This window comes from Scyliorhinus torazame, chromosome 5, assembly GCF_047496885.1.
Source record: "Scyliorhinus torazame isolate Kashiwa2021f chromosome 5, sScyTor2.1, whole genome shotgun sequence".
Lineage (NCBI taxonomy): Eukaryota > Metazoa > Chordata > Chondrichthyes > Carcharhiniformes > Scyliorhinidae > Scyliorhinus > Scyliorhinus torazame.
The window spans coordinates 125,260,305-125,284,935 of record NC_092711.1 but is presented as its reverse complement, the minus strand read 5'-3'; the positions used below and the strand labels follow the sequence as shown (position 1 = coordinate 125,284,935).

General features: G+C 47.1%; 3 protein-coding genes across 12 annotated transcripts in view; 1 reads left to right on the top strand and 2 right to left on the bottom strand.

Moving 5' to 3' along the window:
- LOC140421791 (uncharacterized) overlaps positions 1 to 24,631 on the top strand; it is an 864,226-nt gene that overhangs the window by 511,672 nt on the left and 327,923 nt on the right. The window lies entirely within an intron of this gene.
- Positions 672 to 5,622, bottom strand: LOC140421822 (uncharacterized). The gene has a single exon (XM_072506775.1). The coding sequence runs from the start codon at positions 3,084 to 3,086 to the stop codon at positions 2,046 to 2,048; it is 1,041 nt and encodes a 346-aa protein (XP_072362876.1). The 5' UTR covers positions 3,087 to 5,622; the 3' UTR covers positions 672 to 2,045.
- Positions 21,758 to 24,631, bottom strand: part of LOC140421820 (uncharacterized) — a 266,946-nt gene continuing 264,072 nt past the window's right edge. For 8 of the 10 annotated variants that reach the window (XM_072506760.1, XM_072506758.1, XM_072506759.1 and 5 more), the window contains one exon: positions 21,758 to 23,057. In XM_072506760.1, coding sequence (XP_072362861.1) covers positions 21,895 to 22,941 — 1,047 coding nt within the window. In that variant the 5' untranslated portion in view covers positions 22,942 to 23,057 and the 3' untranslated portion in view covers positions 21,758 to 21,894. The remainder of the gene's footprint in view (positions 23,058 to 24,631) is intronic. The other 2 variants (XM_072506764.1, XM_072506766.1) reach the window with 1 other exon arrangement.

Below are 24,631 nucleotides of genomic sequence, written 5' to 3'. Positions count from 1 at the left end.
TAGTGTAGGTTAGATGGCTTTTGTTTCGGTGCAACATTGTGGGCCGAAGGGCCTGTACTGCGCTGTATCGTTCTATGTTCTATGTAATACACAACCACATTCTCAAACACAGAGAACTACAGTCACACACAATAACACAGGAATACCTCCTGTCCCATACAGTGGACAGTCCCATCCAACCTGACTAATACTGGGGTTAAAGTACCAGTGTCTATAAAGACCATAATGTTATGGAAATTATAATAATCTATCAGTGTCACAAGATGGCTTACATTAACACTGCAATGTGGTTACTGTGAAAATCCCCACTCCGGTGCCTGTTCAGGTACACTGAGGGAGAATTCCGAATGTCCAATTCACCGAACAAGCACGTCTTTCGGGACTTGTGGGAGGAAACCTGAGCACCCGGAGGAAACCCACGCAGACACGGGGCGAACGTGCAGACTCCGCACAGATAGTGACCCAGCGGGGAATCAACCCCGGGTCCCTGGCGCTGTGAAGCAACAGTGCTAACCACTGTGCTACCGTGCCACCCTCAATTTCAAGTAAAAAGTCAAATTCAAGTAAACTCGTTACAAGGGGAAAGATTATAATGGAAATATTTACACTGAGCAAGAGAAAACTCTAAAGCTACAAAATGAAGCACCTTATTGAGCCTCGAGGTGGGGAATGGAGACAGAGGGAGGCATGGCAAGATCTGAATAACTTTAATAAACATTTTTCAACAGTAATGTCACTTACACATATTAAAACTAAAGACCTACAATAGAAGCAGGTTCTGAGAGATCACACTGAGGATAAGATTAGACATGAAGAGATAAATGATGTGAAACGACAGACAATGGGCCGAATGGCCTGCTTCAGCACTGTGGGGATTCTATGATTCTATGAATGTAAGTTCTCGACACTTAGGCAGAAGGTCAGGAGATGGACTCAATACAAAGACATTATTACGTCCTTCAGAAAGTGATGAGATATTCAGGCACAAACCATGATAAAGGTAATGACAATATCACACAAGACTACTGAAGAGCATATCATTTATCAGCTGAATTAATGGGTTAATATGTTCTGTTTTGATAAACAAGTAACCAGAATTTATTGAGATGTTATCGTCAAGTTAACACATTACTGAAGGTGGGACCTGTAAGGGAGGGAGACAGCTTTTGCACTATGTTTATAGTTTCATGTACATTGTTTATTTTGTTGTTGTTATAATACAAAAATACCTCAATAAAATGTTTATTAAAAAAAACCACATTACTAAAGTAAAAAAGGATCAATACAAAAGCTCCGTGTTCCTGACCAGATCTACCTTCGACCAGATTGATCAGATTAGAATAACGTGCTCACAGATCTTTCTGATGAGACCTCCCGTCAGTATCCAGTAATCTCATGGTCTCTGTCTGGAATGGATTATGTGATAGAAATAAAAACATTGAACTAATGTCTCATTGTTGCTTGTTTAAAGCAATAAATCATTATGTAAAAACAAAAAAGTATATTTAGTCTTTAGGTACCAAGTCTGCAACAATTTGAAATGAATTTCAGGATCTCTGATCAATACGATATCCATTCTCAGGAAATGTGTTTGCAGACAGGAAGCAGGTGAATATCCTCACTCCACTTTGTAATTGATAATTTTACAGTTGTGATGACGATCAAATCCTTTTACACAGACACACACAAACACCCTCTGTGCAGTGGGAACTCACTCAGGAGTTAGAAGTTTAAACGACTGAGTGAATCCTTTCCCACACATGGAGCAGGTGAACAGTCTCAGCCCAGTGTGAACTCGCTGGTGTGTCCACAGATTGGATGATTAATGTATCAATTTCACGTCATATCACTGCCCAGCTTTTCCCCAGTGTGAACAAGTTGGTGATTCATCAGGTCAGTTGAAACATTTCCACACATGGAGAAAGGAGTCCATCAGGAGACTGTGATTGAGTGAATTCCTACACACACACATCTTTTCCCCAGTATGAACTCACTGGTGTCTCAGAAGGGTGTATGTCTGATAGATTCTCTACTCACACAGAGCATCAGACAGCTCCCCGGTGTGAGTGCACTGGTGTGTCAGCAGGTTGGATGACAGTGAATCCCTTCCCACACTGAGAGCTAATGAAAGGCCTCTCCCCAGTGTGAATTCGCTGATGTACAGTGAGATCAGATGATCGCCTGAACCCAGTTCCACAGTCAGAGCACCTGAATGGTCTCTCGTCAGTGTGAACACATTGATGGGACATGAGTTCCTCAGAACTTTTATAGCACTTCCCACAGTCTGGACATTTAAAAGGTCCGTCCTCCCTGTGAACTCGCTGGTGTCTCAGCAGGTTGGATGAATGAGCAAATCCCTTCCCACACTCGGAGCAGTTGAATGGCTTCTCCCCAGTGTGAATTCGCTGGTGGGTCTGCAGGTGGGATGAACAAATGAATCTCTTCCCACACCAGGAGCAGCTGAATGGTCTCTCCCCAGTGTGAGTGCGCTGGTGGGTCTGCAGTTGTGATGAGGCACTGAATCCCTTCCCACATTCACTGCAGGCGAACGGCCTCTCCCCAGTGTGGATTTGTTGGTGTTCCAGACTACATTTCTGAGTGAATCCCTTCCCACAGTCTGAGCAGGTGAACAGCCTCTCTCCAGTGTGAACCCGCTGGTGTCTCTGGAGGTTGTGTGAGTGAGCGAATCCCTTCCCACACTTGGAGCAGGTGAACGGTCTCTCCCCAGTGTGAACCCGCTGGTGTCTCCGTAAGTAGGCTGTACAAATGTATCCCTTCCCACATTTGGAGCAGTTGAATGGTCTCTCTCCAGTGTGAACTCGCTGGTGTGTCTGCAGGTGGGATGACTGAGTGAATCCCTTCCCACATTCAGAGCAGGTGAATGGCTTCTCCCCAGTGTGAATGCACTGGTGTGTCAGCAGGTAGGATGAAGTAATGAATCCTTTCCCACACTCAGAGCAGGTGAACGGTCTCTCTCTGGCATGACTGCAATGAAGTACAGTCAGATCAGATGATCGCCTGAACTCAGTCCCACAGTCAAAGTACCTGTACAGTGTCATGTCAGTGTGAACACGTTGACGGGACATCCGTTCCCCAGAACCTCTGCAGTGCGTCCTGCAGTCTGGGTATTTAAAAGGACTCTCGTGAGTGAGAACACGCTGGTGTCTCAGCGGGTTGGCTGAGTGAGCTAATCCCTTCCCAGACTCGGAGCAGCTGAACGGTCTCTTCCCAGTGTGGACTCATTGGTGTCAATAGGTGGGATGAGGTAGTGAATGTGTTCCCACACTCAGAGCAAGTGAACGATCTCTCCCCTGTGTGAGTGCAACTGTGAATTTCCACTTCAATGGGTAATTGTCCCTTCCCACAGTCCACACATTTCTAGGTTCTCTCTCTGCTGTAACTGTGTTTGTCTCAACAGGACAGATGATCGGCTGAAATCTCATCCACACACAGAACCTGTGCACAGTTTCTCTCCACTGTGAATGGTGTTTTTTCCTTCCATGTTCAAAATCCGACAGTATTTGGATGATGATGAATTGGGCGACTCTGTAAGATTCTGATGTGATGTTGAGTTTCAGTTTCCGAATGTCCAAACCTTATTGAGTTCTTTGAGAAGGTGACCAAACAGGTGGATGAGGGTAAAGCAGTTGATGTGGTGTATATGGATTTCAGTAAAGCGTTTGATAAGGTTCCCCACAGTAGGCTACTGCAGAAAACACGGAAGCATGGGATTCAGGGAGATTTAGCAGTTTGGATCAGAAATTGGCTAGCTGGAAGAAGTCAAAGGGTGGTGGTTGATGGGAAGTGTTCAGACTGGAGTCCAGTTACTAGTGGTGTACCACAAGGATCTGTTTTGGGGCCACTGCTGTTTGTCATTTTTATAAATGACCTGGAGGAGGGCGTAGAAGGATGGGTGAGTAAATTTGCAGATGACACTAAAGTCGGTGGAGTTGTGGACAGTGCGGAAGGATGTTACAAGTTACAGAGGGACATAGATAAGCTGCAGCGCTGGGCTGAGAGGTGGCAAATGGAGTTTAATGCAGAAAAGTGTGAGGTGATTCATGTTGGAAGGAATAACAGGAAGACAGAGTACTGGGCTAATGGTAAGATTCTTGGTCGTGTGGATGAGCAGAGAGATCCCGGTGTCCATGTACATAGATCCCTGAAAGTTGCCACTCAGGTTGAGAGGGTTGTTAAGAAGGCGTACGGTGTGTTAGCTTTTATTGGTAGAGGGATTGAGTTTCGGAGCCATGAGGTCATGTTGCAGCTGTACAAAACTCTGGTGCGGCCGCATTTAGAGTATTGCGTGCAATTCTGGTCACCGCATTATGGGAAGGATGTGGAAGCATTGGAAAGGGTGCAGAGGAGATTTACCAGAATGTTGCCTGGTATGGAGGGAAGATCTTACGAGGAAAGGCTGAGGGACTTGAGGCTGTTTTCGTTAGAGAGAAGAAGGTTAAGAGGTGACTTAATTGAGGCATACAAGATGATCAGAGGATTGGATAAGGTGGACAGTGAGAGCCTTTTTCCTCGGATGGTGATGTCTAGCACGAGGGGTCATAGCTTTAAATTGAGGGGAGATAGATATGACAGGCGTCAGAGGTAGGTTCTTTACTCAGAGAGTAGTAAGGGTGTGGAATGCTCTGCCTGCAACAGTACTGGACTCGCCAACACTAAGGGTATTCAAATGGTCATTGGATAGACATATGGACGATAAGGGAATAGTGTAAATGGGCTTTAGAGTGGTTTCACATGTCGGTGCAACATCGAGGGCTGAAGGGCCTGTACTGCGCTGTACTGTTCTATGTTCCTGTGAAGTTGACAGAAAACAGAAACGAGCGAGTGTGAGAATGAAATTGAGCTGAATGAATTTGGTCATTTGTGGGACGGCACTCGGAAAAATTGACCATGAAAACTGCTGGATTGACATAAAAACCCAACTGGTTCAGTAATGTCCTTCAGAGAAGGAATCCTGCCAACTGGTCTGGGCCAACACAAGATTCAGACTCCTGTAGGAGGAGGGAGAATGGAAGAGAGAGTGAGAGAGAGGTAGGAGAGGTAGGGAATGAAGGAAAGGGTTTTTATACATCTACAGCTTGACCAGATGTTTACAAATCTCTCAAACCTTCAGCCTCCATCACCATAAAGGACCAGGGCAGCATGTGTTTGAGAACGCATTCACCAACAAATTCCTCTCCCAGTCACACACCGTACTGACATCCTGGACTGGATGAGCAAACATTTACTGCATTTAAATATTGCAAAAAATGATCCCATTGTCTTTGCTTCTCTGCTACAAACTCCATTTCCTCAGCACCGGCTCCACCCATCTCCCCTTAACAGCCTGAGACTAAACCATGGTTCATACATATCCCAAAATATTTTGTCACAAGTAGAGCTGTCAATCACATATCTACATTATCACCAAGACCGCCTATTTCCACCTCAGTAACATCACCGACTCTCTGCTCATCTGCTGCTGAAACCTTCACCCATTCCTTTGTTCCCTGTAGACTGAACTGTTCTAATACAGTCCCGGCTGGTCTCCCACATTAAACCTCCCTGTGAACCTGAGATCTTTATTACTTAATCACACCAAGTTGCATTCATGCTCACAGACCTACAAAGACTCCCAGTTAAGAACCAGATACATTTAGAAATTCTCATCCTTGTTTTCAAATTTCTCCAGGCTCTTGCACCGCTCCCCCCCCCCCCCAATCTCTCTAATCTCCTCCATGCCCTTCTCTATCTCTCTGTAATCTGCCCCATGCTCTCTCTGTGTCTGTAATCCCCTCCATGCTCTTTTTTCTCTCTGTCATCTCCTCCATGCTCTTATCTGTCCCAGTCTCTGCAATCATTGCCCCTATTAAAGATGCGATCTTGAACACGGGCCGGTGAGGACGTGTTCGGTTCAAATGGGAGACTAGGAAGTCCTTTTCCCAAGATTGTGCACAACATGTTCACAAAAACACTCCACACACCCGGCAGATCGACCGGTGCCTGCAATTTCCCCCTTTTCGATCGCTCGTACTGCGCATGCGTCCGTCACTGCCGAGCCCCGCCCCCTCATTCACTCCGATTGGCTGGAGGACCAGCCGCTCCCGCTCGGTCCTCCGGCCCCGCCCCCTTCCCTTCTTCCTATTGGCCCAGAGCTGCCGTCAATCACTCCCCGGGCATTGTGACGTTGAACATGTACAATGCGGGCGGCGGCCAGGGATAGACGCTTGTTTGTCAGATCCACAGGCGGAATGGAGGGAGAGGCGGAGCCGAGCGGTGGACGGGGAGGGTCCGTGAGTCCCCGATGCGGCTCTGACACCGGAATAAGAAGCTGCCGGTGCCGGGTTTGTATCTGTGCGGCGGAGGCGGCGGGGCCGCATCTGGAGTGAGAGGCCCGTGTTAAGGGCGCATGCGCGGTGCTCCCTGTCAGCAGGAGGAGAGAATGTTGTGAATTTCTCTCCTGGACTGACAGGGATGGATTCTGCAAACTCCTTTTACAGGGGGTTGGGAGGCTGGATTTACACAGAAAACTCAAATCAGAGATCACATCAAGATCTCACAGAGTCACTCTGTTCATCAGAACCTGAACATTATCAGAATTTGAGTATAATTGAGCTCCAGGGCAGTCCCGCTCACTGCATGTGTAGTGGGTGTTACAGTCAGATCAGCCAGGTTCTTATTCAATGGTGGAACAGGCTCGAGGGGGTGAGTGGTGTCTCCCAACACAGACAGAAAGGTCCACTTTTCTCCTGGATGTGGAGATGCCGGCGTTGGACTGGGGTGAGCACAGAGTCTTACAACACCAGGTTAAAGTCCAACAGGTTTGTTTCGATGTCACTAGCTTTCGGAGCACTGCTCCTTCCTCAGGTGAATGAAGAGGTATGTTCCAGAAACACATATATAGACGAATTCAAAGATGCCAAACAATGCTAGGAATGCGACCATTAGCAGGTGATTAAATCTTTACAGATCCAGAGATGGGGTAACCCCAGGTTAAAGAGGTGTGAATTGTGTCAAGCCAGGACAGTTGGTAGGATTTCACAGGCCAGATGGTGGGGGATGAATGTAATGCGACATGAATCCCAGGTCCCGGTTGAGGCCGCACTCATGTGTGCGGAACTTGGCTATAAGTTATATACCGAGCAGAAACTTATAGCCAAGTTCCGCACACATGAGTGCGGCCTCAACCGGGACCTGGGATTCATGTCACATTACATTCATCCCCCACCATCTGGCCTGCGAAATCCTACCAACTGTCCTGGCTTGATACAATTCACACCTCTTTAACCTGGGGTTACCCCATCTCTGGATCTGTAAAGATTTAATCACCTGCTAATGGTCGCATTCCTAGCATTGTTTGGCATCTTTGAATTTGTCTATATATGTGTTTCTGGAACAGACCTCTTCATTCACCTGAGGAAGGAGCATCGCTCCGAAAGCTAGTGACATCGAAACAAACCTGTTGGACTTTAACGTGGTGTTGTAAGACTTCGTACTTTTCTCCTGGAGTTTGAGACAAATCAGTTTTCAAAATGATGCAGAGTTTCAGCCAATGAGGGAGATCCGGGCTCAGCCCCACCCCTCATTCACTCTGATTGGTTGGAGGACCAGCTGCTCCTGCTCGGTCCTCCAGCCCCACTGCTGCTTCTTATAGGTTCAGAGATGCCGTCAATCACAACTCGGGCATTGCGAGACGGAACACGAGCAGTGTGGGTTCTTGCTTTGGCTCAGGTGGGTAAGAGGAGACCCCAAACCCCGCCCCCCCCCCCACTCCAATAAGACCCATTGGTTTTAGTGTCCGCCTGCAGACAGGAGTTGGAGAACTGAACCCAGGCAGAGGAGAGGGAGGGAGAAAACTGGCAGTGGAGGAAAGAAATGGTGCAGATGGTGGGATGGGTTTGGATTTCAGCCCAGGGAGGAGGGAGAGTGTGTGGGACGGGGTTTACATCTTTGACTTTGGTAATCTTCATTTATAGGACATTCGAAGGGGGTGATTTACAGATGGGAAATTCAAATTAAGCATCACAACAAACTTCAACACAATCACTCGATTCATCAAGACCTGAATCTCATTGGCCTGTGAATGTGGAAGGAGAAATGTTTGTCTTCTGTCTGAGGGAAAAGATTTCAAACATCAGTGTGACTGGAAAAGCACAGAGACCCACACAAACCTGAGTGAGAGATTTCCAGTGAACTGACGGTGGAAAGAGCTTTAACCAGCGTGAACAAACATCACACCATTCACAGCGAGGCTCACAGGTGTTCTATGTGTGGACAAGACTTCAACTTATTATCTAACCTGGAGAGACACAAGGACACCGTCATCGTGGAGAAACCATGGAAATGTGATGACTGTGGGAAGGGATTCAATTACCCATCCCATCTCGAAACTCATCGACGGAGTCACACAGGGGAGAGGCCGTTCATCTGCTCCATGTGTGGAAAAGATTTCATTCAGTCACAACACCTACAGTCACACCAGCGTGCTCACTCTAATAAGAGACCTTTAGAATGTTCTGACTGTGGGAAGAGCTTTAAAAGCAGAAAGAACCTGATGCAACACCAACACACACACACTGGAGAGAGGCCGTTCACCTGCTCCAAGTGTGGGAAAGGATTCACTCAGTCATCCACCCTGATGAGGCACCAGCAGACTCACACTGGGGAGAGGCCATTCGCCTGCTCTGTGTGTGGGATGAGATTCATTCAGTCATCCACCCTGCTGAGGCACCAGCAGACTCACACTGGGGAGAGGCCATTCACCTGCTCTGTGTGTGGGAAGGGATTGACTCGGTTAAGCACCCTCGCTGCACATCAACGTGTTCACATTGACCTCCTGTTATGAATATAAGAAGTACAAGTGAGGTGCAGAGACTGTTTGTCTCTGCTGATGGGAAACTCCAGCCCATCTTGGAGGTTATAGAAATTCTACAGGAAGACATTCTCCCCGTGTCTGCGTGGGTCTCACCCCCACAACCAAAGACGTGCTGGGTAGGTGGATTGGCAACGCTAAATTGCCCCTTAATTGGAAAAAAAAGAATTGGGTACTTTCAATCTATTTTTTTTTCATTCTACATGAATGTCAGCTTCGTCAGTTGTTGAGCAAATAACACAGTCCATGTTCCATTTTTCTCCAATGTAAGACGAGATTAATTGATGTCCTGTTGCCGACTGCTTCATTTTTGGGGCCTTTTCTCTTTTCTAATCCTAGAATATTTCAGATCTCACAATTTCAGTCACTCTCGTGGACAATTTCCAGCTCTCCATATCTTGCAGACTGATGAGACTGTGTTACACTGTCAGTGTGTTCCTGTACTGCTCTATATTTAACAGGAACCTGCAGACTGATGAGATTCTATTACACTGTCAGTGTGTTCCTGTACTGCTCTGTATTTAACAGGAGCCTGCAGACTGATGAGACTGTGTTACACTGTCAGTGTGTTCCTGTACTGCTCTGTATTTAACAGGAACCTGCAGACTGATGAGATTCTATTACACTGTCAGCGTGCTCCTGTACTGCTCTGTATTTAACAGGAGTCTGCAGACTGATGAGACTGTGTTACACTGTCAGTGTGTTCCTGTACTGCTCTGTATTTAACAGGAGTTCACAGAGGGAGAATTCAGAATGTCCAATCCACCAAACAGCACGTCTTTCGGGACTTGTGGGAGGAAACCGGAGCACAAGCGGGAAACCCAGGCAGACACAGGGAGAACGTGCAGACTCTGCACAGACAGTGATCCAAGCCGGGAAGCAAACCTGGGACACGGCGCTGTGAAGCAGCAGTGCTAACCACTGTGCTCCCATGCCGCCCATGAGACTGTGTTACACTGTCAGTGTGCTCCTGTACTGCTCTGTATTTAACAGGAGTCTGCAGACTGATGAGACTGTGTTACACTGTCAGTGTGCTCCTGTACTGCTCTGTATTTAACAGGAGTCTGCAGACTGATGAGACTCTGTTACACTGTCAGTGAGTTCCTGTACTGCTCTGTATTTAACAGGAGTCTGCAGACTGATGAGACTCTGTTACACTGTCAGTGTGTTCCACTACTGCTCTGTATTTAACAGGAGTCTGCAGACTGATGAGACTGTGTTACACTGTCAGTGTGCTCCTGTACTGCTCTGTATTTAACAGGAGTCTGCAGGCTGATGAGACTGTGTTACACTGTCAGCGTGCTCCTGTACTGCTCTGTATTTAACAGGAACCTGCAGACTGATGAGATTCTATTACACTGTCAGTGTGCTCCTGTACTGCTCTGTATTTAACAGGAGCCTGATGACTGATGTTAGATCACAGCTGAGGAAAAGGGAGCTCTGAATCCCTGTATTATCTCTGTTCTCCAGAACAAGTAACTCTACTCTGTCTGTATTATTGCAGTACTGTTAATAAAGTCAGTGAAAAACAATCTCGTTGGGAGTTTGATTCTCTGGTGTCTGAAACCACAAGATTCAATGTTTAGAGTCAACAAGATGAACAAGGAAACACATCAGGGCCTAAAACTCAGCTGGATATTCATAGGAGAAAGTCTGTTATCAAACACCTCGAATGGACAGAACAGAGAAAGATCCCAACTGTAAGAAACTCTCAAATCATTTGCAAATATCTTTCAAATGTTGACAGGTTCCTGCAGTCAGTTTCCAGTCAATTGAAATTAATGAAAGATGTGAGACTGGGTTGGAAGCAGAGCTGGGCCCACTTGTACTGCGACACCAAATCCAGGGACCACTTACGCCGAGACACCAAGTCCAGGTAACACTTACATTTTGAAGTTGATTTATGGGGTACAGATTGTTTGCAATAAATCCCCAACTTTCAATTAAATCAGGTTATACACGATTTAACTATCTGACAGAATGATCACTTTAAATGGTAAATTCAAAATATTTTTAAACCATGAAAAGGTAGAAAGGAAACACGTTGGGGGCGGCAAGGTGGCACAGTGGCTAGCACTGCTGCCTCATGGTGCCGAGGACTCATGTTCGATCCCGGCCCCGGGTCACTGTCCGTCTGGAGTTTGCCCATTCTCCCTGTGTCTGCGTGGGTCTCACCCCCACAATCCAAAAATCTGTGCAGGGTAGGTGAATTGGCCACGGTAAATTGCCCCTTAATTGGAAAAAAATAATTGGGTACTCTAAATTTAAAAAAAGGTAACGAGTCAGAAAGGTAAAAAACAAAGTTTAATGAACAGTAATTTACAGAGAAGTTTATCTTTAACAATTAAACAGACTTCTTACAACTCTCCTCAGTTGAGCAGACGAAAGACATGAAGTAATAATCCGAAAACGTGGTAACATGTTAACAAAATGGTTCATCGAAACATTAGTTTTATCCCCTCACCTTTTCTAATCTCCAATTAGCCAAAGTGTCAACAATAATTGGTTAACTTAATGGACTGCTGATTTATATTTGGCCCGACATCTACTCATGTACAAAATGGCATTTTAACCTTTCATGACAATGACTCAAGAGTGAATTAACCTGAAAATAGTTGGGTTACGTTAAAACCATTGATTTAAAAACTACCAACAGCGGAGTGAAGTGATTAGAGTTCTGTGACCAGGCTGCCTGTACAGATGGCAATGGGCAGCCATGTAGACTTGACAAGCGACTCCATGAAAGATCAATTTAGGATTGAAGTGAAAGTTCATAATTTTGTGAATGAGTTCTTGTTGATTCTTTAAAAAAATCTATCATGGGATGTGGGTGTCGCTGGTTCGGTCAGTATTTATTGTCCATCCCGAGTTGCCCTTGAAAAGATGGTGGTGAGCAACCTTCTTGAACCGCTGCAATCCAACCATGTTAGGAAGGGAACTCCAAGGTTTTGATCCAGCTGCAGTGAAGGAATGTCGATATAATTCCAAGTGGAGATGGTGAGTGACTTGGAGGTGAACTTCCAGGTGGTGGCGTTCTTGAATCAAAGGAAAACATCAGACGGTGCTTTCAAAAAGGGACATCACATCCCCAAAGATCAGTGACATGTCTGAAGGTATTTAAATGCCAGCCATTTATAGGATTTGTTAACATCAGCAGGAGCAAACCAAATATTATCACACTAACAATCCTAGATGTGATTCATTAGTAGCATGGATAGAGGATTGGTTAATTAATAGAAAGCAAAGAGTGGGGATTAATGGGTGTTTCTCTGGTTGGCAATCAGTAGCTAGTGGTGTCCCTCAGGGATCAGTGTTAGGCCCACAACTGTTCACAATTTACATAGATGATTTGGAGTTGGGGACCAAGGGCAATGTGTCCAAGTTTGCAGATGACACTAAGATAAGTGGTAAAGCAAAAAGTGCAGAGGATACTGGAAGTCTGCAGAGGGATTTGGATAGGCTAAGTGAATGGGCTAGGGTCTGGCAGATGGAATACAGTGTTGACAAATGTGAGATTATCCATTTTTGTAGGAATAACAGCAAAAGGGATTATTATTTAAATGATAAAATATTAAAACATGCTGCTGTGCAGAGAGACCTGGGTGTGCTAGTGCATGAGTCGCAAAAAGTTGGTTTACAGGTGCAACAGGTGATTAAGAAAGCAAATGGAATTTTATCCTTCATTGCTAGAGGGATGGAGTTTAAGACTAGGGAGGTTATGCTGCAATTGTATAAGGTGTTAGTGAGGCCACACCTGGAGTATTGTGTTCAGTTTTGGTCTCCTTGAGAAAGGTCGTACTGGCACTGGAGGGTGTGCAAAGGAGATTCACTCGGTTAATCCCAGAGCTGAAGGGGTTGGATTACGAGGAGAGGCTGAGTAGACTGGGACTGTACTCGTTGGAATTTAGAAGGATGAGGGGGGATCTTATAAAAACATATAAGATTATGAAGGGAATAAATAGGATAGATGAGGGCAGGTTGTTTCCACTGGCGGGTGAAAGCGGAACTAGGGGGCATAGCCTCAAAATAAGGGGAAGTAGATTTAGGACTGAGTTTAGGAGGAACTTCTTCACCCAAAGGGTTGTGAATCTATGGAATTCCTTGCCCAGTGAAGCAGTAGAGGCTCCTTCATGAAATGTTTTTAAGATAAAGGTAGATAGTTTTTTGAAGAATAAAGGGATTAAGGGTTATGGTGTTCGGGCCGGAAAGTGGAGCTGAGTCCACAAAAGATCAGCCATGATCTCATTGAATGGCGGAGCAGGCTCGAGGGGCCAGATGGCCTACTCCTGCTCCTAGTTCTTATGTTCTCACAGCAGCGAAACTAATGAATCCAACCCCTGCAGTTACTTATGAATTCGCTGGTGTGTCAGCAGGTTAGATGGCTGAGTGAATCCCTTCCCACACACGGAGCATGTGAATGGCCTTTCCCCAGTGTGTATCACTAGTTTAATGGACTGGGTGAATGCCTTCCCACAGTCGTAACAGGTGAATGGCCTCTCCCCGTGTGAGTTCGCTGGTGTATCAGCAGGTTCGATGGGTGAGTGTATTCCTGACCACACACAGAGCAGGTGAATGAAGGAAACCTTAATTTGATGGATCTTAACCTGCCGAACTACGCCAAGTTGGGGGAAGCTTAGTTGATGAATTAAAGTCCTGGCGCAATACGACAAGTTGAAAGATCTGTAATATTTCTGGACTACGCCAAGTTGTTGGATTCCTAGTATTATTCGACTGTGTAAAGTTGAAGGAATTTATATTATTTCTACTATTCGGTTACCAGTAGCACTTTGCGAATACTGGGACTCAGCAGAAATTTGCAGTTAAAACTTCTCAGGTGCCAAAAGGAATTATTTTATTTGTCTTTTATTGATTACAATTTGAAAGTCATTTAAAAGGCAATTCGTAGACAATTCGAAGCTTTCAGAGAATTACAGACATTATCTTTTTGCTTAGGCAGACAGCTCGAAAGTAACTTTTAAAAGGTCAAAGTCTGGAAATGAAACATGAAAAGAGAGAGAGAGCTAATCTTCAGCTAAACTCAAACTCAAAGTACTAAACAGACTGACAGAATCAAAGACAGAACCCCCAAAATTAAAGAAAACACTATTAAGGACAAACAGACTATTAAGGACAGACTTACTAAACAGACAGACTTAAAGGCAGACAATTAAGGACAGACTGACAGAATTAACAGACAGACTGACACTCTGACAGACTACATCACTGACACAGACTAACACCCCGAAAAAGACTAAAATGGCAGGCGGAAACTTTTCAGTTATACACTTTCATATCTGTCATAAGTCATCTAATCACACCCCAATATAATCCGAATTGGTTTGGGTTAGACTCAAACACATTTGATTTGATGGCAAGCCGTCCATCTTCAATGTGCAACATTAGCTTTTCATTGTTTCATGTCTGCATGTTATGGAATGTGATATTCTGCTAATCTTTACCAGCAATAAACTGGTTTTAAGCTAGCTTGGCTAATGTAAGAATGGAGACTTCATATCGAGAAAGCTGAATCAAATATATATTTGATTCAATGCTCTTACAAACTGCACTGGACTCCTGCCACCTCGTTGCCATGGAACTCAGCCCTTGTCCTTGACAATTAGCACAAGCAGTGTCAAATTGTCTTGCAACTGTGCTGTTTTAATCTGTGATGGAATTTTATGCTGTTTCATGTATCTATTGAAGACCTGAATTTATGGGTGCTGAAATTCTCATTTTTTAAATGAGTATTTAAAACTGGGGCTTAATATTTATGCTTAAACAGCTATCTTTTACCTATACTAGTTGTATTCGAAATACCTGGCTTCTACAATGGTTTCTTCCCAGAGTGAACCCGTTGCTGTGCAAGGAGGTTGGGTGAAGACCTGAACCTCTTTCCACAATTGGTGCAGCTGAACGGCCTCTCCTCGCTGTGTGTTTGCTGATGTTCCAGCAGATGGGAGGACCGAGTGAATCCCTTCCCACATACAGAGCAGCTGAATGGTCTCTCCCCAGTGTGAACTCGCTGGTGTGCAGTGAGGTTGGATGAAGACCTGAACCTCTTTCCACAGGAGGTGCAGCTGAACGGCCTCTCTTCGGTGTGCGTTTGTTGGTGTGACTGGAAGCAGGATAACTGAGTAAATCCCTTTCCACACACAGAGCAAGTAAATGGTTTCTCCCCAGTGTGACTGCGTCGGTGGTTTTCCAGCAAGGATGGATAATTGAATCTTTTACCACAATCTTCACATTTCCATGGTTTCTCCATGGCACTCGTGTCCGTGTGTCTCTCCAGGTTGGATGATCAGTTGAAGTTTCAAAGGCACAATTTCTCCCCACTGTGAATGGTGATGTTTTTTCAGACTACGTAACTGGTTAAAGCTCTTTCCACAGTCAGTTCACTGGAACACTCACACCCAGGTGTTGTGTGGTGTCTCGGGGCTTTTCCAGTTACACTGATGTTTGAAATCTTTTCCCAAAGACAGAACAGACAAACATTTTACCTTCCACGTTCAAATTTTGATTATGTTTAGGTTGTAATGGATTGAGTGACTCTGTGAGAGCTCGATGTGAAGTTTGTTTTGAGTTTTCTGTTGGCCAATCCTCCACTTCCAATATTCTGTAAAAAGAGTTTACCAAAGTCATCACTGTCAGTCCAGGATAGAATTTCTGAACAGATAATTCTAGTTTCTCTGGAACATTTTTCCCTCTCTTGTTCCCCCAAAGCTGTAAATCCCCGTCCCACACACACTCCCTCCTCCCTGGGCTAAAATCCAAACCCATCTCCCCATCTGCACCATTTCTTTCCTCCACTCCCAGTTTTCTCCCTCCCTCTCCTCTGCCTGGGTTCAGTTCTCCAGCTCCTGTCTGCAGACTGACAATAAAATCAATGGGTCTTATTGGGGGTTTGGAGCCTCCAGCGGGTGTTTGACAATCCTCCCTGCCCACCTGCCAGGGTTTCCTTCCTTGCCAGAGATCAGAGTCCTCATTGATTTGAGTGCAAACTCTTATTTCTTGTCCCCCTCTCCCATCCTCTGATGTGAACCACCCTCCAGTGTCTGAAGCAGGATGGTGCCCGTTAACCTGGGCCTGTTCCCGGGAGGGAGGGAGAAGTCCCGCAGCTGCAAACCAGGGAGCTGACAATGATTGTGAAGGGTTTGCGGATCCACAAAGTGTTTCCAAATCCTCCCACCTGCCGCCTGCCGCTGTGACAAACAAGCGCTGAAATCCATGTCCAGCAGCCGCACTGCGCGTGCTCCGGATCACAATGCCCGGGAAGTGATTGACGGCAGTTCCGGACCAATAGGAAGAGGGGGCAGGCCTGGAGGACCAAGTGGAAGCGGTTAGTCCTCCAACCAATCGCAGTGAGTGAGAGGCGGAGCTGATACCGGATCTCCCTCATTGGCTGAGAGTCAGCATTATTTTGAGTTCTTCCCATTGGCCACGTGAACGTGGGTTCCACAACCTCTTTCCTGCCTGAGAGGTGTTGACCAATGGCAGGATTTGGAGGACCGGACGGAACCCAGCAATCTGGGTTCATTTCCGGCCTTGGGTGACTGTGTGGAGTTTGCACATTCTCCTTCTCCCCGTGCCTGCATGGGTTTCCTCCGGGTGCTCCAGTTTTCTCCCACCGTCCAAAGATGTGCAGGTTTGGTGGATATGCTATATTAAATTGCCCTCTCGTGTCCAAAAAAATGTTATGTGGAGTTACGGGGATAGGGTGGAGGCATGAGCTTAAGTAGGGTGCTCTTGACTTCCGGTGACGGCGGGCGGGTGGCAGCCGCACAATGGAGTGCTCCTGTTCGGGAACGGCATTTTCGGGGCTTTAAACCTGGTCCCAGAGTCCACGGAGGCAGCAAAAGCAGGGAGAAGGCACAGAGGAGGCACAGTAAAGGAAAATGTCGAGGGTGAGCAAATAATCGGCCGTAAATAAAACAGCTGAAGGTCCGTCGGGGAGTGGAAAGGTCACCGCGGGGTCACCAAGGAAAATGGAGGCTGGAGCACCAGGGGAGGCCGCATTGCTTACGGTTGAAGATAACCAAGGTGATGGCTGCGGAATTCGAAAGGCAGTTTACAAAATACATGGAGACGGTGAGGAAGGAGATGAGGGAGGTTTGAGTGTGCTGGTGGAGGAGGCGATTTCCCCGGTGATGACGGCGGTGGCGAGTGCAGTGGCGGATGTGCGGGAGCAAGGGGAGGCGCTGAAGGAAGTGGAGGAGACATTATTGTAGCACGGTGATCAACTTACCTCGATGGGGAAGGAGATGCAGAAGGTGATGGAGATTAACAAGGATCTGTGAGGAAAAATGGAAGACCTGGAAAACAGATCCAGGCGACAGAATTTGAGGACTGTGGGACTGCCCGAAGGTATTGAAGGACCGAAGCCGACTGAGTATTTTGCCGCGATGCTGGTGAAACTATTGCGGGAGGGGGAGGATCCCTCCCGATATGAACTGGATCGGGCTCATCGGTCGTGGAGGCCTGTACCAAAGGCGAGTGAGCCGCCAAGGGTAGTGACTGTGCTTCCATAGGTACAGTGTGAAGGAGAAGGTCCTAAGCTGGGCCAAGCAGAAGCGGATGGTGCAGTGGGCTGGAACTGGTATACGTGCCGCACTGCACCTTGCTAATGTACAGTGCCCTCTTCACTGGGGTGAAGAGGGCACTGTACATTAGCAAGGTGCAGTGCGGCATTGTATATCCAGCGAAGCTGAGGGTGACTTACAAGCTCAAGGACTTTTATTTTGGGACAGCGGAAGCAGCGGAGGAGTTTGCGAAGGCAGAAGGACTGTGGCAGAACTGAGAAATGGCCATGTGCCGATGTAACCTCATGACTGTATTTTCTTCTTTTTTGTTTCACTGCGTGCGGGTGTAGAGGCTAAAGGAGCCAATGTTGTAGATATTTGGACAAGGGAAGGGACGGGACTTTCACTCGAAATGAGGACTCTTTTGGGTGTAGTTGGATATGCGGGGTTTGTGTGCTAAAAGGGGATTTCTGGGCTTTCCTTGGGCCGGGCAAGGGGGAAAGGGACCCGGTCGGGAGCCTGCACGCTGGCCAGTTTAAGCCAGCCAGTGAACGGGAGTGAGGTGAGGGGAGGGGCTGCGGCCATCGGAGCCTGGCAGAACAGGGTCCGAGTGGTCTAGCCGGGGTGGAAAGTTGGGGGGAAGGAACCGAGGTTGGGGGGAGGAGTTTTACAAGAGGCAGTGGACGGGAGGAGTTGGAGAGGGGGTGGGGGGGGGGGGGGGGTTGTTTACAACTCTGGGTATCATGTACGGTACTTTTTCAGAGGTTGGATGGCGTTGAGTGAAAATGAAATGAAAATCGCATATTGTCACAAGTAGGCTTCAAATGAAGTTACTGTGAAAAGCCCCTAGTCGCCACATTCCGGCGCCTGATTGGGGAGGCTGGTACGGGAATTGAACCATGCTGCTGGCCTGCCTTGGTCTGCTTTAAAAGCCAGCTATTTAGCCCAGTGTGCTAAACCAGCCCCTGTGTAGGGGGGTGCGGGGAGTGGACTCTATAGGTTAATGGTGACCATGGGCGGTCCAGGACTCCTTTTTCTTTTTCTCCTTTTTTTTTGTTTCCACCGTGGGTTTGTTTTATTGGATGCATATATTGACAGGTGGCCTGTTGTTTGGGGTGGTGGGAGGATGGGATCGTTGTTATTGTTAAGGGAATTGATTTTGTATTTGTTACCGTTTACTGTCTGTGGGTGGGGTGTAGATTTTGAAGGAAAATGAAAATGGAGAATAAAAATATATTTTTAAAAAAGGATGCTCTTTCCGAGGGCTGGTACAGGCTCGATGGGCCGAATGGCCTCCTTCTGATTTCCAGCTTGGGTCACTGTCTGTGCAGAGTCTGCACGTTCTCCCCGTGTGTGCGTGGGTTTCCTCCGGGTGCTCCGGTTTCCTCCCACAGTCCAAAGATGTGCAGGTTAGATGGATTGGCCAAGCTAAATTGTCCTTGGTGTCCAAAATTGCCCTTTGTGTTGGGAGGGGTTACTGGGTAATGGGGAGAGGGTGGAGGTGTGGGCTTGGGTAGGGTGCTCTTTCCAAGAGCAGGTGCAGACTCGATGGGCCAAATGACCTCCTTCTGCACTGTAAATTCTATGATTCTAAAGATTCTATGATCTAAAGAAATCCATCAAAGATGCCAAAAGGCAGTACCGGAACAAGCTCGAGTTCCAGGCTAGCCACACGGATTCCCGCCATCTATGGCAAGGTCTGCAAGACATAACTGGCTACAAGATGAAGGCATGTAAAATCGTTGGCTCCAACGCACCCCTCCCTGATGAGCTCAACGCATTCTATGCCCGCTTTGAGCAGGTCAGCGAGAGCGAGCCCTCCACCCCAGAATCCGCGGATGAACTTGTATCTGAGATCACCACTGCAGACGTCAGAGCAGCCTTCTCGAAGGTCAACCCACGGAAAGCCACTGGCCCGGATGGGGTACCCAGACGAGCTCTCGGGTCTTGTGCGGATCAGCTGGCGGGGGTATTCGCAGACATCTTCAATCTTTCTCTACAATAATCCGATCTGCTTCAAGAAGACGACAATCATCCCTGTACCAAAATAAAGTCAAGCAGCGTGCCTTAATGACTATCGTCCAGTGGCTCTCACATCCATGATCATGACGTGCTTCGAAAGGTTAGTCATGGCGCGAATCAACTCCAGCCTCCCGGATTGCCTTGATCCACTACAGTTCGCCTACCGCTATAACAGGTCCACATCAGACGCCATCTCCATGGCCCTGCACTCTACCCTGGAACACCTAGATAACAAAGACACCTTTGTCAGACTCCTATTTATCGACTACAGCTCAGCCTGCAACACCATCATTCCTACAAAACTCATCTCCAAACTCCGTGGCCTTGACCTCAGCTCCTCCCTCTGCGACTGGATCCTGAACTTTCGAACCCACAGGCCACAATCAGTAAGGATAGGCAACAACACCTCCTCCACGATCATCCTCAACACCGGTGCCCCACAAGGCTGTGTCCTCAGCCCCCTACTATACTCCTTATACACCTATGACTGTGTGGCCAAATTCCCCATCAACTCGATTTTCAAATTTGCTGATGACACCACCGTAGTGGGTCGGATTTCAAACACTGACGAGACAGAGTACAGGAATGAGATAGAGAATCTGGTGAACTGGTACAACGACAATAATCTCTCCCTCAATGTCAACAAAACAAAGGAGATTGTCATCGACTTGAGGAAGCATAGTGGAGAACATGCCCCTGTCTACATCAATGGGAACGAAGTAGAAAGGGTCGAGAGCTTCAAGTTTTTAGGTGTACAGGTTACCAACAGCCTGTCCTGGTCCCCCCATGCCGACACTATAGTTAAGAAAGCCCACCAACGACTCTACTTTCTCAGAAGACTAAGGAAATTTGGCATGTCAGCTACGACCCTCACCAGATTCTATAGAAAGCATTCTTTCTGGTTGTATCACCGCTTGGTATGGAGCCTGCTCTGCCCAAGACCGCAGGTCAGTACAAAAGGTTGTGAATATAGGCCAGTCCATCACGCAAACCAGCCTCGCATCCTTTGACTCGATAATTCCCACTGCCTCGAAAAGGCAGCCAGCATAATTAAGGACCCCACGCACCCCGGACATACTCTCTTCCACCTTCTTCCGTCAGGAAAAAGGTACCAAAGTTTGAGGTCACGTACCAACCGACTCAAGAACACTTTCTTCCCTACTGCCATCAGACTTTTGAATGGACCTACCTCGTATTAAGTTGATCTTTTCTCGACACCTTGCTATAACGGTAACATTATGTTCTGCAGTCTCTCCTTCGTCCCGATGTACGGTATGCATTGTTTGTACAGCATGCAAAAAACAATACTTTTCACTGTATACTAATACATGTGACAATAATAAATCAAACCAAATCAAACATTCTGCAGGATTTCTCTGTCACAGTCTGATCCGATGGGTCTGTCTGGTGGTATTTCCCTGGTCCTGTCCCTGTGTTTGGATATTTTAGGGACTTTTAGGGTAAAACTTCCTTAGTGCTCCCTGTTGTTTTTCGTTAATGTGTCTGGAGTCTTTGAGTTCTTCCAGTCCTTCGCCAATTCTCCTTCCTGTCTCGGGTATATGGGTCTAGGTAGCTTGGTGTTGCAATTCGTGTTGTTTGGTTGTCTGTCTGTCTCCAGCAGGTATTGTTGTCTCTCGATAATGACTGTGCTGCTACCCTTGTCTTCTGGGTCTTATGAACATATCCATGTTGGATCCAAGCTCCCGGATTGTCGGTCTTTCTCTCCGGGTAAGATTCTATTTGTCTCTTGTATTTCATTGTGACAGGGCAGAGACCTGATTGAAGAGATTCAAACATGGGAGTTCGGGGAAAGATGGGCAAGGATTTGGGAGGTGACAACATGTTCAAAGAGTTTGGAGAGGAGAGGGAGATTGAAGATGCAGCAGTAATTTGTAAGGATGGCAGGGTCAAGGGTTTGTTTTATTGTGGAGGGGGTGATGATGGCAGATTTGAATGACAGAGGGACAGTACCTGAAGAGACAGAAATGTTGACAATATCCATGGATACAGTAGCTCAGTGGGAATAGGGTCGATGGAGCAGGAGCTGGGTCTTATGGACAAGATGAGCTCTGAGAGGGCATGAGGGGAGATGGGAGAGAAACTAGAGAAAGATGTGGGTTCAAGGCTCAGGAAAGGATGAAATTCAGAGACAGTTTGGTCCGGTGGGATCGTGGAAGGGAGGGAAGCAGCAGAGGCAGCTGATCGGATTTACTCAATCTCAGTCACAAAGAAGCTCCACGAGCTCCTCACACTTCTTGTTGGAGGTGAGGATGGACGAGACAGGAGAGAGCGAGAGTATTTCAAAAGGAACTAATTTGTATCAGAGATATTAAAAGTTTCAACACACTGCTTTTTTAACACAAATCTAATTTATTTGACTTTCAGCCAGAATATTAGCCCCTGTAAATGGGCTGGAGTTTGTTATCAGCAGAAAGAGACCCAAATGAACATGGTTCAGTCCTGAATGTGAGTAACAGCAAAATTCAATCACTGTAGTTGCTTGTGGCCTTGTTGGTGTCTCAGCAGGTGGGATGAGGTGGTGAATCCCTTCCCACACTCGGAGCAGGTGAATGGTCTCTCTCCAGTGCGAATTCGCTGGTGCTTCTGCAGGTTAGACGACTGGGTGAATCCCTTCACACACTTGGAGCAGGTGAATGGTCTCTCCCCAGTGTGAATTCGCTGGTGCTTCTGCAGGACGGATGAAGTGGTGAATCCCTTCCCACAGTTGGAGCAGGTGAATGGCCTCTCCCCAGTGTGAATTCGCTGGTGCTTCTGCAGGACGGATGAAGTGGTGAATCCCTTCCCACAGTTGGAGCAGGTGAATGGCCTCTCCCCAGTGTGAATTCGCTGGTGTGTCTGCAGGTGGGATGACTGAGTGAATCCCTTCCCACACTTGGAGCAGGTGAACGGCCTCTCCCCAGTGTGAATCCGCTGATGTACAGTGAGGTGAGATGAGTGTCTGAAACCATTCCCGCAGTGAGAGCACCTAAACGGTCTCTCGTCAGTGTGAACACGTTGATGGCTCATCAGTTCCCCAGAACTTTTATAGCACTTCCCGCAGTCTGGACATTGGAACGGTCTCTCATCAGTGTGAACCCGCTGGTGTCTCAGCAGATGGGCTGAAATAGTAAATCCCTTCCCACACTCTGAGCAGGTGAATGGTCTCTCCCCAGTGTGAACTCGCTGGTGTGTGGACAGAGTGGCTGACCGAGTGAATCCCTTCCCACACTCTGAGCAGGTGAATGGTCTCTCCCCAGTGTGAACTCGCTGGTGTGTGGACAGAGTAGATAACCGAGTGAATCCCTTCCCACACTTAGAGCAGGTGAATGGTCTCTCCCCAGTGTGACTGCGTCGATGACTTTCCAGCTTGGATGGGACAGTGAATCCTTTCCCACAGTCCGCACATTTCCACGGTTTCTCCTCAGTGTGATTGCATTTGTGGCTTGTGAGGCCTGATGATTGACTGAATCCTCGTCCACACACACAACACGTGTACGGTTTCTCCCCACTGTGAATGGTGCTTTTTCCTTCCATGTCCAAAGTACGATGATATTCAGGATATGATTAATTGAGGACTCTGTCAGATCCTGATGTGATGCTTGGTTTGAGTTTCCGGACTTTGAAGCCTCCCTTTCGAACACCCTGTGAAACTGATTGAAAACAGAAAATAGGGAGTGAGAGAGAACCCACAAAACACAAAGGCAGGTTGTGAAATTGAGCTGAATGAATCTGGTCATTTATGGGCCCAACACTAAAATAAAGTGACCATGAAAACTACTGGATTGATGGTGGCACGCGGCACAGTGGTTAGCACTGGGACTACGGCGCTGAGCACCTGAGTTCGAATCCCGGCCCTGAGTCACTGTCCGTGTGGAGTTTGCACATTCTCCACGTGTCTGCATGGGTTTCACCCCCACAACCCAAAATGTGCAGGTTAGGTGGATTGGCCAGGCTAAATTGCCCCTTAGTTGGAAAACTACTGGATTGTTATAAAAACCCAACTGGCCTCTATGGGAGGAGAGAAAAAGAGGCAAAGAGGGATTTTGTCTCTCTACAAGACATATTAAGAGAGTAGTTGGCAAAGCAAATTCGATCTTGAGCTTCATAAATAGAAATATTGATATCAAAGCTATGCTTCCGGTGGCTCAGTGGTTAGCAGTGCTGCCTCACAGATCCAGGGACCCGGGTTCAATTCCGACCTTGGTGACTGTTTCTGTGGAGTTTGCACTTTCTCCCCGTGTCTGCGTGGGTTTTCACTGCTGCTCAGGTTTCCTCCAACAGTCCAAAGAAGGGCAACTTAGGTGGATTGGGCTTGATAAATTGCCCCTTCGTGTCCAGGGATGTGCAGGTTAGGTAAGTCTGGCTATGGGGTTACAGGGTAGGGGTGTGGGCCTACGCAGAGTGCCCCTTCAGAGAATCAGTGCAGACTCGATGGGCCGAATGGCCCCCTTCTGCACTGTAGGAATTCTATGGTTCTAATTCTGTTCTATGAATCTTTATAAAGCTCTGGTCACCACTCTTCAGGAAGGATGTGAAGGTTCTTGGAGAAGGTGCAGAGGAGGTTTACCAGAATGGGTCCAGCAAAGGAGGTTGAGGGGAGATTTGATTCAGGGACACAAGATTATGCCAGATTTCCATCAGGTGGACAAAGAAACTCTGTTTCCATTCACTGATCGTACAAGCAGTCGGGACACAGATTTAAAGTTTTGGGTAAAACCTGGATTGAACGATATAAGATCCTGAGGGGTCTTGACAGGGTGGATGTGGAGAGGATGTTTCCTCTTGAGGGAGAATCTGGAACAAGGGGGCGACTGTTGCAAAGTGAGGGGTCACACATTTCAGATGGGGATAAGGATTTTTTTTCTCTTGAGGGTTGCAAGACAGGGTTCCTGTATCAGCCTCCCCGAACAGGCGCCGGAATGTGGCAACTAGGGGCTTTTCACAGTAACTTAATTTGAAGCCTACTTGTGACAATAAGCGATTTTCATTATTCATTTCATTTCAGGGGGTGGCACCGTGCTTAGCACTGCTGCCTCACAGCACCAGGGACCCGGGTTCAATTCCAAACCGGACTGTGTGGAGTTTGCACTTTCTCCTCATGTCTGTGTGGGTTTCCTCCTGGGGCTCCGGTTTCCTCCCACAGTTCAAAGATGTGCAGGTCAGGTTGAATCGGTTAAGATTGTATTTGCTGGAGTTCAGAAGAATGAGAGGGGATCTCACAAAA

What these genes read in the sequence shown, in the direction of transcription:
- LOC140421822 (XM_072506775.1), bottom strand. Translation starts at nt 3,086, where the DNA reads ATGTCCCGTCAACGTGTTCACACTGACATGACACTGTACAGGTACTTT.